Source organism: Apodemus sylvaticus, chromosome 9, assembly GCF_947179515.1.
Source record: "Apodemus sylvaticus chromosome 9, mApoSyl1.1, whole genome shotgun sequence".
NCBI classification, from domain to species: Eukaryota; Metazoa; Chordata; class Mammalia; order Rodentia; family Muridae; genus Apodemus; species Apodemus sylvaticus.
In genome coordinates, this window is record NC_067480.1 from 5,766,336 (window position 1) to 5,778,336 (window position 12,001).

General features: G+C 44.5%; 1 protein-coding gene across 1 annotated transcript in view; it reads left to right on the forward strand.

Moving 5' to 3' along the window:
- The window catches only part of Arhgap28 (Rho GTPase activating protein 28), a 176,055-nt gene that overhangs the window by 133,690 nt on the left and 30,364 nt on the right, over positions 1-12,001 (forward strand). The window contains exons 6-10 of the mRNA XM_052193410.1: positions 5,364-5,451; positions 7,635-7,777; positions 8,532-8,697; positions 8,785-8,876; positions 11,697-11,774. Of these exons, the coding sequence (XP_052049370.1) occupies positions 5,364-5,451; positions 7,635-7,777; positions 8,532-8,697; positions 8,785-8,876; positions 11,697-11,774 (567 nt within the window). The remainder of the gene's footprint in view (positions 1-5,363; positions 5,452-7,634; positions 7,778-8,531; positions 8,698-8,784; positions 8,877-11,696; positions 11,775-12,001) is intronic.

Below are 12,001 nucleotides of genomic sequence, written 5' to 3' on the forward strand. Positions count from 1 at the left end.
AGCTGGAAGAATAAATACTCGGACTAAGGAACGGATAGGTCTTCCTTTTGCCAAGCGAGGGAGGCCAGGCTTGTACTCTCAGCAGCATGAGCAGCTGAAGCAGGTGTTAGCAGCTTAGTGAGACCCTGTGCCAAAAATGTTAGAAAAGGGGACTAGGGTGGTGAGGAAAGTGTTTGCTGTGTGAGTGTGCAGACATAAGTTCAGTACACAGTGTGCACATAAAATCCCAGATGTGGTGGATTGAGATTGTCGTTTTAGAAATAGGGATCCAGAGACAGGCAGATAACTGGTTCTCACTGGCCTAACTAAACCAGTTTAGCCTAATCTGTGAGCCTCAGGTCCCAGTGAGAGGCCCTGCCTTAAAGAAAACAATGTGGTTGGCTCCTGAGGAGAAATAAGTTAAGGCTAACCCCATGCTTACACACATACACACAAGCACCCATGCACACACACATGAATAAACATGCATACCTTGCACAGGCATGCACACACAAATAATGAATATTAAATAGCAAAAAAGGTTAGAGAATAGCTCAAAGGTAGAACACTTATCTAGTATCCAAGAGCCCCTAAATTCAATCTGCAGAATCACAAAAAGAATAGCAAATAATGTGGATTTAAAGAGGGTCTCTACTGGTCCTGGAGAGATGGCTCAGTGGTTAAGAGCAATGACTGTCCTTCCAGAGGTCCTGAGTTCAATTTCCACCAACCACAGTGTGGCTCACAACCATCTGTAATGGGATCTGATGCCCTGGTGTGTCTGAATAGATCAACAGTGTACTCACATATATAAAATAAATAAATCTTTTTTAAAAGGGGGCGTGGATTAATTAACAGGATTAATATGTGAAAATCAAATCGAGCTCTTTCCAGTAAAGGGTGGAGGGCGTTGTTAATGGTCATCTTCTTCACGGAGATCTCACAGAGTCTCCAGCAGCCCTGAGTTCCCTTCACTTCCCCACATTAACCTCAAGTCCCTTTGTATCTTGGGAAAGTGGGAGAGCACTGGGGGTTCTGGACCTTGCCTGCCTGAATTCATTCCCAGCCTGCTTTTGAGGACTCACCCACTCTAACTCTCTGCATATCCACCTCCCCCAGCCTTAGCCACAGTTCTACATCTTATCTCCCCCACTTACACTACTGCATGTGTCCACTGGGTGTCTCTTAGCTGGTTCTCTGCCAGAGAATGGCAGAGGCCTATTTGATGGGATCTTGCTCCTCTGATGCTGCATTGATGGGAGGCTGATGTCAGCCCAGTGGATGCTCGGAAGAGGTGGAACCTATTACTGTTCACTCCCCAGGGCAACAATTTCTCAGTCATTGCCTATCTCGAGGAACAGGATAAGTGACGTTCATGTAGGACCCACTCCTGGCATCTGCTCATTGTTTAGAACACCAGTGTTGCTACTCATACATGTATGCATTGAACTCAAACATGCATGCAGTGAGATTGTCTCTAGTTTAGAAATCTACCCCCTCCTAATAGGATCCCATTTGGAAACGTTGGTGGCCACAGAACCAACAGCATTACCAGCAGCAGAGCTTACACAATCATGCCAGTTCCCAGTGACTTGGAAGTCCCATTCTCGGCCCTTCACTAAGAACCTCTATTTCCTATCTCGTCTGGTGGTGCCTAGGTGCCCAAACCATCGCTGTGTATCAGCCTCAACCTCTGCTACCTCATCTCTCTTCATATCCATCTCTGGGGCCCATAGGTGTTATCCTGTGAATGCTTGTGGACTATCTGTACCTGTGTCCTTTGTTACAGTTTCTTCTCTGGTTCAGACACTCATGGTCACCTTCTTCATTGCTGAAGCAGCCATTGGCTTTATACCCCTTACAACCCTCGTTTTGACAGCTACACGTCATGGATCCAAAGTGCACGGCTTGCTTGAAGCTCTTCTGGGGCTCTCTGAAATGTTCCCATTTACAGGGGAGCTCAAAACACACTCTATGTTCACTTGTCTTCCATGGGCCTCGAGCACTTCTCTACCTGTGTCTCGTACATGGCAACAGTGGAGGGTACACCAAGCTGAACGTGACGAAGGACAGATACCTCACTCAGTTCCCACAGGAGATGATGATGGACATTGCTCGTGTGTTTTGGTTTCCCACAGCAGTTCTGTGAGCACACTTGGGGGTTCCCTCGGAGGGGTGCAGTTTACAGTCTTCATTCTTTGCTTCTGGCTTTTCCCCATTGTTGTTTCCTTTCGGACGCCAATCCAGAGGAATCCTTACTGGTCACATTTCGTCTACATGGCAATCCTTAGAAGGTTGGGGAGAGACTCTGATGTGGGAGAACCAGATCTTGCATGGTACAGAGCTAGGGGCAGCAGTCAACAGTCAAGTTTCATTGTTGCTGTTGTTGTTTTCTGAAGATAAAATCGGATGTCAGTGTGATATAAATAAAGCAATATTAGGGCTAGGGCAGTCTCTCTGAGAACAGTCTTTAACTTCTCTCACTTTGGGTTGTTATTTCAGAGGGTCTTTACTTATAAATGTGAATTAAAGTAGGAGTTGCTGGGGCACCCTGTGATGCCAACTCGACACTCACTGTACTTGTGCTGGAATGTTCTTGAACTTTCACCCTGAGGAACCACATCCCCAATCTCTGGTTCTTCCTTATATGGAACCACCAGCTGTGATTCTCTCCGGGGTGGCAGGATCTGACACTTGAGTGAGAGAGTGTTGAGGTCTCTTGACCTACCAGATGCTAATCTGCAGCATCTAGAAGTCTTGGGGTGCCTGCCCTGTTTCATAGTGCACCAAGACCCCAAGCTTTGTCCTGGGGGAGACCTCAACATCTTGTCCGTTAGAATTGGTTTCGTGGAGTATGATAAACTGACCTCCCGTTAGTTCTCCTGAAGGATTTGTCTTCACTGCACAGTCACACCCTCTCACCCAAATCCTTACTGTTTTCTGAATCTGAAATGACTGTAAGCCTCCACATTCCTAGTGGTCTGTCTTGGAAATTTACTAGAGTGAAGTTCACCTGCAAGTCCTCTTTTTCCTTCTGAGGAATCCTTCCTTCCAAACAGAACTCAGAGAGACGTCATGCCTTCCCCTTGAAAGGCTCATTAGTGCTTTTCTTCTAATGTTTCATAATTAAGCAGGGTATTTGTTCTGGATTTCTAAGCCTCATAATTGCATTATTGTAGACTGTAGGTTGAATTACATCAAATGATCATCCAGTATTTATTGAGATGAATGTCTTGAATGACAGACTCTCCAACTGCAGATGGGAGATATTAGTTGTATCTGTACTGAACGTGCACAGATGTTTTTCCTTGTCATTCTAGTCTCAACCATGTGACAGCTGAGATGCACAGGGTAGCATCTCTTCACATTTATACTGTGAGGTACTGTACACAATGCAGGAGGGTTTAAAGAACTCACAAGATGTGCAGATGCTGTGCTGTTGATATCTGCAGGAGTTCCAGGAGCCAGTCCCTGCCCGAGAATCCCTGGTGGGCAGGCAGAATTACATTATTCTCACCATGATTCCCTGGTTGGGGCAAGAGACTGTTTCTTGCTTTTTTTTGTTGTTAAGTTCCCCGGTGACCTAAAATACCCTAAAATACCCCACTAGGCTCCACTCGTCACAGTATCTACCACCTGCCAATAGGACTAAGTAAAAGACCAAGTGGTGGGCCTTTGGAAGATGCATCATATCAAAACTATAACTATTGCGGGCTTTATGTTGTAGTGACAGGTTTTTAGAGCTACCAGAAATGTGACTGATGCTCAACTTCATGACCCTAGACCTGTCTTTTCATCTAGAAACCGCAGTGTACAGGCATCTGTGTTTCAGCACTTGGCCATCTAATTTCATGTGGTTTATATCAGTAAGAGATTTTAAATCTCATTTGAAATCAAGGAGGAATCAAAAGAAACTGTGAGGCTGAGAATCTGAGACTCCCTTGTACAGCCTGCAGCATGGGATGCAGGAGCTTTTATCCAGCAGGTGTTCAGCGATTGCTAAACAAATATAAGAATAAGAGACTCTGTATCATGGTCTGTGGGAGGAAGGACAGATTTTATGTGCGAATTGCTTATAAAAGCTTCCTAGGACTGCAGTTTCTTGAAATCGCACATGTTGGCAGACAATAACTCTACATTAGAATTTATAGTTTTGCATAAAAAAGTTTGGTAGAATCTCTCTCCTCTCTGTATTTGTCTCTGTCTTTCTCTCTGTGTGTGTCTCTGTCTCAATATCTCTCTTCCCTGTCTTTCTCTGTCTCTCTCTCTGTGTCTGTCTTCTATCTCTGTCTTTCTATGTGCCTCTGCTTGTTTCTGTCTCTGTCTCTCTGTCTGTCTCTGTCTTTCTATCTCTCTCTGTGTCCCTGTCTCTGTCTTTTTGTCTCTCTGTCTCTCTCTGTCTCTCTCTCTCTCTCTCTCTCTCTCTCTCTCTCTATTTTGGGTACCCTTCCAGATATGAACAGAAACTCATTTTATAAAACTCAGCCTCTAATGGAACAATGTCCATTCAAGGGTGCAGAGCTATGTCGCAGGGTTTCTGTGAAGAAGGAACCAGAAAACCAGATTAAGAATGGAAATTTGATTATAAAACGTCATTTTCTAATTTGGAATTTTGTTGGTGTTATTGTTTTTGTGTTTATTTTGAGACAGGATCTTACTATGTAGACCAGGCTACCCTGGAACTTACCATGTAGATCAGACTGGCCTGGAATCCTCTAGGTTAACATAGATGACCCAGAACCCTCTATGTAGATCAGGCTGGTAGAACTCACTTTGTAGACCAGCCTGTCCTAGAACTCAATATTTAGACCAGGCTGGCCTAGAACCTGCTATGTTGACCAGGCTCCTGGTGTCTTTGTCTCTTGTATACTGAGATTACAGGCAGATACTCACCACACCTGGCATGATAGTTAACTATTCTGTTTGTTTTTACTCTGTATTTCACAATGAGAGAATTGATATGTTAATATTAGGGCTATGGCTGTAATTGAAACAATGTATCCAGATTAGCAGATACAATTATCAAATACATATCAACAAGCATTCTAATTGTTACATCATTGCAGAAGCAGCTAAATAGATGAGTAAAAAGTTAAAGTTAGTTGTGAGTACTTCAGCAGAGTTCCTTTGAGAAACTTGGGCAAGCTGTACCCATCTAAACCAACTGTGGGAACAATCACACAACACTGCAAGCCATTTGTGAGACCAAGAACTGTATTTGTTAAAAGACTCATACATTACAGAAGATAAATTTGATTGAGATGAAGTATCAGGCTGGAGAGATGGCTCAGCTCTTGAAAGCTAAGATTAGAATCAAGAGTATAAAAAATTAAGGGTCGCTATATTTGCAATAAACATTTTTCTCCTCTTTCCTTGCTTGGCAGTCAATACTTGAGGCTATCCCGGATGTTCCTGTTCACACCAATGGATCTGCAGATGCTGAGCAGTCGGTAGTTCAGAGCACGTTGAGTGGTGAGTGGCTTGTCCCCTGGTGAGACTGTGTTATCTCCTGGTGAGACAATGCTGTCCCTGGTGAGACTATGCTATGCCTTTTGGGTCTGACATTCAGTGCAGTTAGCAGTTAGTTTTGTTTTTAGTATTTAATTTAACACATCTACTTTTAACACTGACTGTGTTCATGGCATAACTGTATACATAGTACTTATGTGTAACACCATAAATGTATACATAGTACTTAATGTGTAACACCATAAATGTATACATGGTACTCATCTGTGGGGATACTTGTGTGGGACACACAAATATGGGTAATGTTTGGATGGATACATACATCTGGATTGTATACATACACTGGATAGTGTTTGCATCAGGCTGAACCTATCTAACTCCTAAGCACATCTCATCATTTACCACATTCTTTCTGATGAAGTTTTTAAGTTCCTTTCTTGCAAGTTTTTGAATTGCATAGCACACAATTGTCATAGTTGGTCACCGTGCTTGGCAATGGTACCTCAGAACATTTTAGTCTTATCTAATGCTGCTGCTCATCTACATGTCTCTCCCCATCTTTACCTCTATCCTGCATGATGTGTCATGCACACCTTCAGACAGCCTATTTTGTCACAGACAATGTTAACCCAGCTAAATGGGAAGCAAAGCCTTCCTTCACTTCCAACAAGTAAGGTAAGGGTTATCACTCAGGCAGTGGCTTTGACTTAGTCCACTCTACAAGTACCATGATGTATCCAGATGTTACAAGGAGGCTATGAAGCTGCCTCATCCAAGACTCCCAGTTACTGAGGAAGTGAGCGTTTGTTGAACTTGAGCAGCTTCTGACATACAGGCAGACTCTTCCCTGAACTTCTGACACTCGAGACACTCAGAATGGAATCCTTAGTCCAAGGCCGGGCCCTGAGTCCATGCCTTCTGAATTCCTGTCTTTTGAGAAAGGCATACACTCTCCTTGGAGAAGCACAGCCTGCATATTCACCATCCGCATCCAAGTGCAAAGAGGAGTCGATGAAAGCATCCCAGAATTGATCATGGTGATGGCTGCCCAGCTGTGACCTGCCACAATCCATTGGCTTCATCCGTCAAATGAAGAATTACCTGATGTGTGGATTGTTTTTCAATAACGTTAATACTGAAAATAAAATAACCAAGAGGAGAGACTTACCAGAAATGCTTTCCCCGTCGGTCTATTTACTGCCTGGAGTCTAGCTATAATCATACCATTAGAGACAGACACCCACATGAGTGGCTCAGTGGCTTGGAGGATCTGCCTGCCTGGTTGCTGCTCCCCAAAGACTCCACCCTTCCTTCCTGTGTGCAGAGCACAAGCCTCTGCAGAAGTCAAGCATCCAGGCCCACCTTCCCTCTACCACTGCCTAGCTCCTCTGCAGCCTTCCCCGTGTTCCAGCTGGCGGTCATGCTCAAAATCATATGCCGTTCATTTGACTGATTTTAAGGTTGACAAAAGCAGCTCGCTTATTAATCTCACTGATTAATTCCCACTTTCGTTATTCCAATCTCCTTGACGTTTACTCAGAAAAAGTGTTCTGTTTATAATCAAATGATCCTTTACTTTGCACATAAAAACATTTACCAGGCAGTGAGATGAGGTGTCATGTTGAAAGCCGACTCAGAAGCCAGAGTTTCATGTCAGACAAATTGTTTGGGCCGGGAAATCATTTGCCTTAATTCGAAGTCTAGCTTGACAAAGGCAGCTGTGGGACATTTCTGTCACCTGACCTGGCCAGGCATTGCTTAATGTGCATCGTGCAAAGACTGGGCCAGCATCAAATTATAGAAATGCAAACTAAGTCCCCCGCATACCCAGTCCACACTGGATAATCCTAAAAGGTGAATGTTTGTGTTTGTGAGAGTAGCGGGGAGTGTTTTTTTAACATCAGAGGAACACAGAGATATGTGCTCTTGTAGGCTTAGCCTCTAATCCTTCAAAGCATTCATAATCAGTAAGAGCTTAACTTTTGTTAAAACTTGGACTGGGCAGTTGTTTTGGACACCGATAGAAATGGGTCCATAGTGAAGATCAGAGCAGCACCATGTCCCCAGGAGAGCTGGCCTCTGTCCCCAGACTTCAGTACCCCAGCTTACCTTGCAAATATTGAGAGTTTACTTTGCTGCAAATGGCTCAAGAATGCATTGCATTTCTTGTCTCTTGTTTTATTTAGATGATGATTATCTAGAGAAGAACATTCCACCAGAGGCCGAAGAGCTGTCCTTTGAGGTGTCTTACTCAGAAATGGTGACAGAGACCCCAGACAGAAATAAATGGAAGAAGTCGGACATTAAGAAAGAAGACTATGTCTTAACTGTGAGTAACCCATGTAGTCAGTCCAATAACTTCCCGAGAAGGCTTCTGTGCCGATGTTGGGACTGTTTTTCTTTTCAGTATGTGAAGGGAACTGGGGAGGCCAGGCACCAGCCCTGTGTGTCTCCTGGGATATGCCTGTAGATGTGTTGTTTCATGTGTACGTACCACATGCGTAATCCCAATTATAGTATGTGTATACCTTGTAGGAAGGCAGTTGCTGGGCTGTGTGGATGGTGCAGTAGATAAAAGCGCTGGGCAGGAGAGCATCATAACCTGGAGTCTGAACCTCTGATACCCATGTGAAGATGTGCATGATAGAGCTCAACTGTCATCTCAGAACTCCCATGCTGAGATGAGAGACAGAGTGCAGAGGACATCCCAAAGTTTATAAGCCAACTAGTGTCACATTCTCAGCAGCCAACACTAAGGAGAGCCCCATCACATAGAATGAGAGGCAAGGACTGACTCTGATATCCACCCACCTGCCACGGCGAGCCTCCTATGCTTACACATAGACATGTGCACATACACACAAATACATTAAGATGGAAAAGGGGAGAAGGGCCGGGCAGTGGAGGTGCGCGCCTTTAATCCCAGCACTTGAGAGGCAGAGGCAGGTGGATTTCTGAGTTCGAGGCCAGCCTGGTCTACAGAGTGAGTTCCAGGACAGCCAGGGCTACACAGAGAAATCCTGTCTCGGGCCCAGGACACTTTTCATAAACTTAAAAATAAACATCTTCACTGTGTCTTTTAGAAATTTATTGTACAGAAAACAAGATTTGGCTTGACAGAGACGGGGGACCTGTCTGCAGAAGACATGAAGAAAATCCGCCACCTCTCACTGATTGAGCTGACGGCCTTCTTTGATGCTTTCGGGATACAACTGAAGAGAAACAAAACAGAGCGAGTGAAAGGCCGAGGTAACTAAGAGGTCAGGCTGCAGGCATCAGCGCAGCCCTGGGACACGAGGCAGCTTTCCTGACTCCCCTTCGCTCTTTTTACTGCAGACAATGGCATTTTTGGAGTGCCACTTACAGTCCTTCTGGACAACGACCGGAAGAAGGACCCTGCAGTGAAAGTTCCCCTTGTGTTACAAAAAGTGAGTCGTGTGCAACAGACCAGGGAGAGAGTGAAGCTCAGTGGGTGCTTTCTCTTAGAGTTAAAGATGGTGGAACTCTGTTTAGGTCCGACCATTGCTTTTCACAGAGGGCCGTGTTTCAGACACGTGAACCGGGAGGGACTAGCCTCGGGAACCTTCCCACCTGCGAACTTTTTCGCATGCCCTGGAAGCTTGTTACATTGTTCTGCTATGAGGATGTTGGGGTGGACACAGCCCTTTTGTCGGAGGCTGCATGTGTACATGCATGTGTTTACATGGATTTGCATATGCTTACATGTATTTACATAGCTTCACATATATTTGCATAGGTTTACATAGATTTGCGTGTGCTTACATAGATCTGCACATATTTGCATAGATTTGCGTGTGTCTGCCTATATTTGCATGGGTTTACATGTTGTGGTGGGTTGTTTTTTTTTTTTAATCAAGATAGGGTCTCACTTTGTTGACTTGGCTATCCTGGAACTCACAGAGATCCTCCTGCCTCTGTCTAGTAAGAGTTAGGATTAAAGGCATACCCACTATGCTTAGCTGTTTGCATGTATTTTTGATTATTCTCTTTAAAGACATGATTGATAACAGTTTGCTGAGCATACAAGGGCTTTGTGAGTTATAGCAAAGCTATATTTTCCAAATGGATGTGTGCAGCCATATTTTGGACCTTTAAAACTCCCATAAGTTCCTAAAGTCAAAAAGTAAATAACTTAAAACATATTTAGGTAGAAAATATATTGGTCATTTAGATATCAGAATGTATTAGTTTTCCAAATCTAATGTCAAATTTTAAGTACATATAATTACTATGATAAGAAATAATTATTTTTTAACCTAGAAATCCAAATTATTATTATTATCATTAATTTTACTTATTCACTTTACATCCTGGTCACTGCCCCCCTCACAGTGACCCCCACCCACAATCCTTCACCCCCTCCCCCCTCCCCAAGGATTTTTAAAAATTATATCTCAACTGCTGTATCTAGACATCTTTATGATTGCTAAATAACTGGTTTACTTTTTTTAAAATCTAGGTTTCCGTTTAATTATGTGTCTGTGCCTCTGTGTGCACATTGCAAACATATGTGTGAGTCCTGAGGGGATGGGAAGATGATGTCAGATCCCCCGGGGCTGACGCACAGGCAGTGGTGAGCCTCCCTGTGAGGATGCTGCCAACTGAACTCAGGTCCCCTGCATGTGCAGAGTCTGCTCTTGACCACTGAGCTGTCTCTCCTGTCCTGCTCATTTACTTTAAAGTTGTGCAGTTTTAAATATGGGTAACAACTAACCAGCTTACCTAAATCCGCACTTACTCAACAGTGACACCTGGTGGCACACTTAACACCCCAGGTCTTTATCACCGACCTTGTTGGATTTTTAAATGGTTTGTAAAAGATACATAAAACCCTGGCTGGGGAAACAGACTTGTTTTACCCACACTAACAGTTCTGCATCCGCCCTCTTCTCTTGTTAGTGGTTCCTGGTGCCTCAGCCTGAGATGCTTCTTCAAGTCTTGCGGTCAATTGGCCGTGAAGGAGCAGGGAGGGTGCGGTGCCAGAGATGCTGGCATCTTCTCTGTGCGCAGGAGCTGTCTGTAGGGAGTTCCCAGGGGAAGGGCTGTAGCAATGATGTCATATCCTGTGTAGTCAGCATGGAGAGGCCCAAGGGGCAGTTTTTATCTCCTTGCAAACATGGCAACTGGCGTAGAGGAGGATGAGTTAACTTCAGAGGTACAAGGCGCATGCCCAGTCAGTAGTCCTTGTGAGCGCATGCGCAGCCCAGAGTCCTTGAGAGCAGATGCTAAACCCGGAGTACTTGTGAGAGCATGCGCAGCTGGAGTCCTTGTCATGCTGCTGCCCTTCTTCCTCGGAAATAAAAGCACAAATGACGTGCTTTGTCTTAAATGTCAAGGGTGGGTTTTGGAGAAATCAGCCTTTAGAAACCCATGACAATTCAGTACAAGTTTATATGACATAGGTGCAAAACCCAGTCCAGAACTCAGCAACAGCATCGAGCACGAAGTGCTCATGAATGCTAAGTCAACTGTAGACTTATATCGCATTCTCAACTCAGCAACTGGCAGCCATTCTGAGGGCCGATGTTGTCTGCCTCACGTAAGGCAACCTGAGATGCAGTCCCTCAGCTGCTACCAGACACAGACGCCTTCTTTCCCCATCCCTGAAGGAATCTCACAGCCCAGGCACCACAGTGTGCTGCTGCAGCTTCCTCTCACCTTCTGAACCTGGGAAGCTTGCCTACCGTTCCAGTGCCTCAGTCTCCTCAGCAGTGGGGAGAAGGGTGCAGGTCAGGGTTGAGAGAATAGTAGGGAAAGTCTTAGTCAGGTCCTTTGCAACCAATGAGGGTAGATTTAGATTTAGAGGTTGAGAGCATGCAGAGTACTGTGGTTGTAGACACATGGTGTGATTTATCATTCGTTCCTATTGATTGGTCTGCATAAGAGAAATGACAATCATATTTGAAAGAGTCAAGTTGGAAGACTATCCCAGTAGATAAGAGAACATACCCAACAGAGTCCGTGGGTAGAAGTTGATGTTGGAAAGTTATCACACAGACCTAAATGGAGAATTCACTCGCTGGCAAATCAGAGGCAATGTTGACCTTTTTGAGTAGTCATTAGTATTTCAGGAATTATTCCTGTATCAGGTTCTTAGGCACAGTTAGCAGTCTACCGATTATTTAGAATTATTTATTCTCATTATTATCATCCTACAGAGATGTCATCCTACAGGGTGTCATCCTACAGAGATACTTCATTTGTGTAATTTATTTGTTAATTTCTAGTTTTTTCAGAAAGTCGAAGAATCAGGTCTGGAGTCCGAAGGAATTTTTCGACTCTCGGGATGTACTGCCAAAGTCAAGGTACTCAGTGTTCTCTCTCTTCCTAGATAAAGATGGGAGCTAGTCTTGGTCAGTGTTCGACTGCTCATGGCCATGAAACATTTATAAAGCAAAGTATTTGGTTGGGGACTTGCTTGTGGTTTCAGAGGATGTCTATTATCGTGGCGGGGGCAGAGTGGAGACATGGCAGGGGCGTGGGAGTGTGGGAGCGTGGGAGCGTGGGAGCGTGGGAGTGTGGGAGTGTGGGA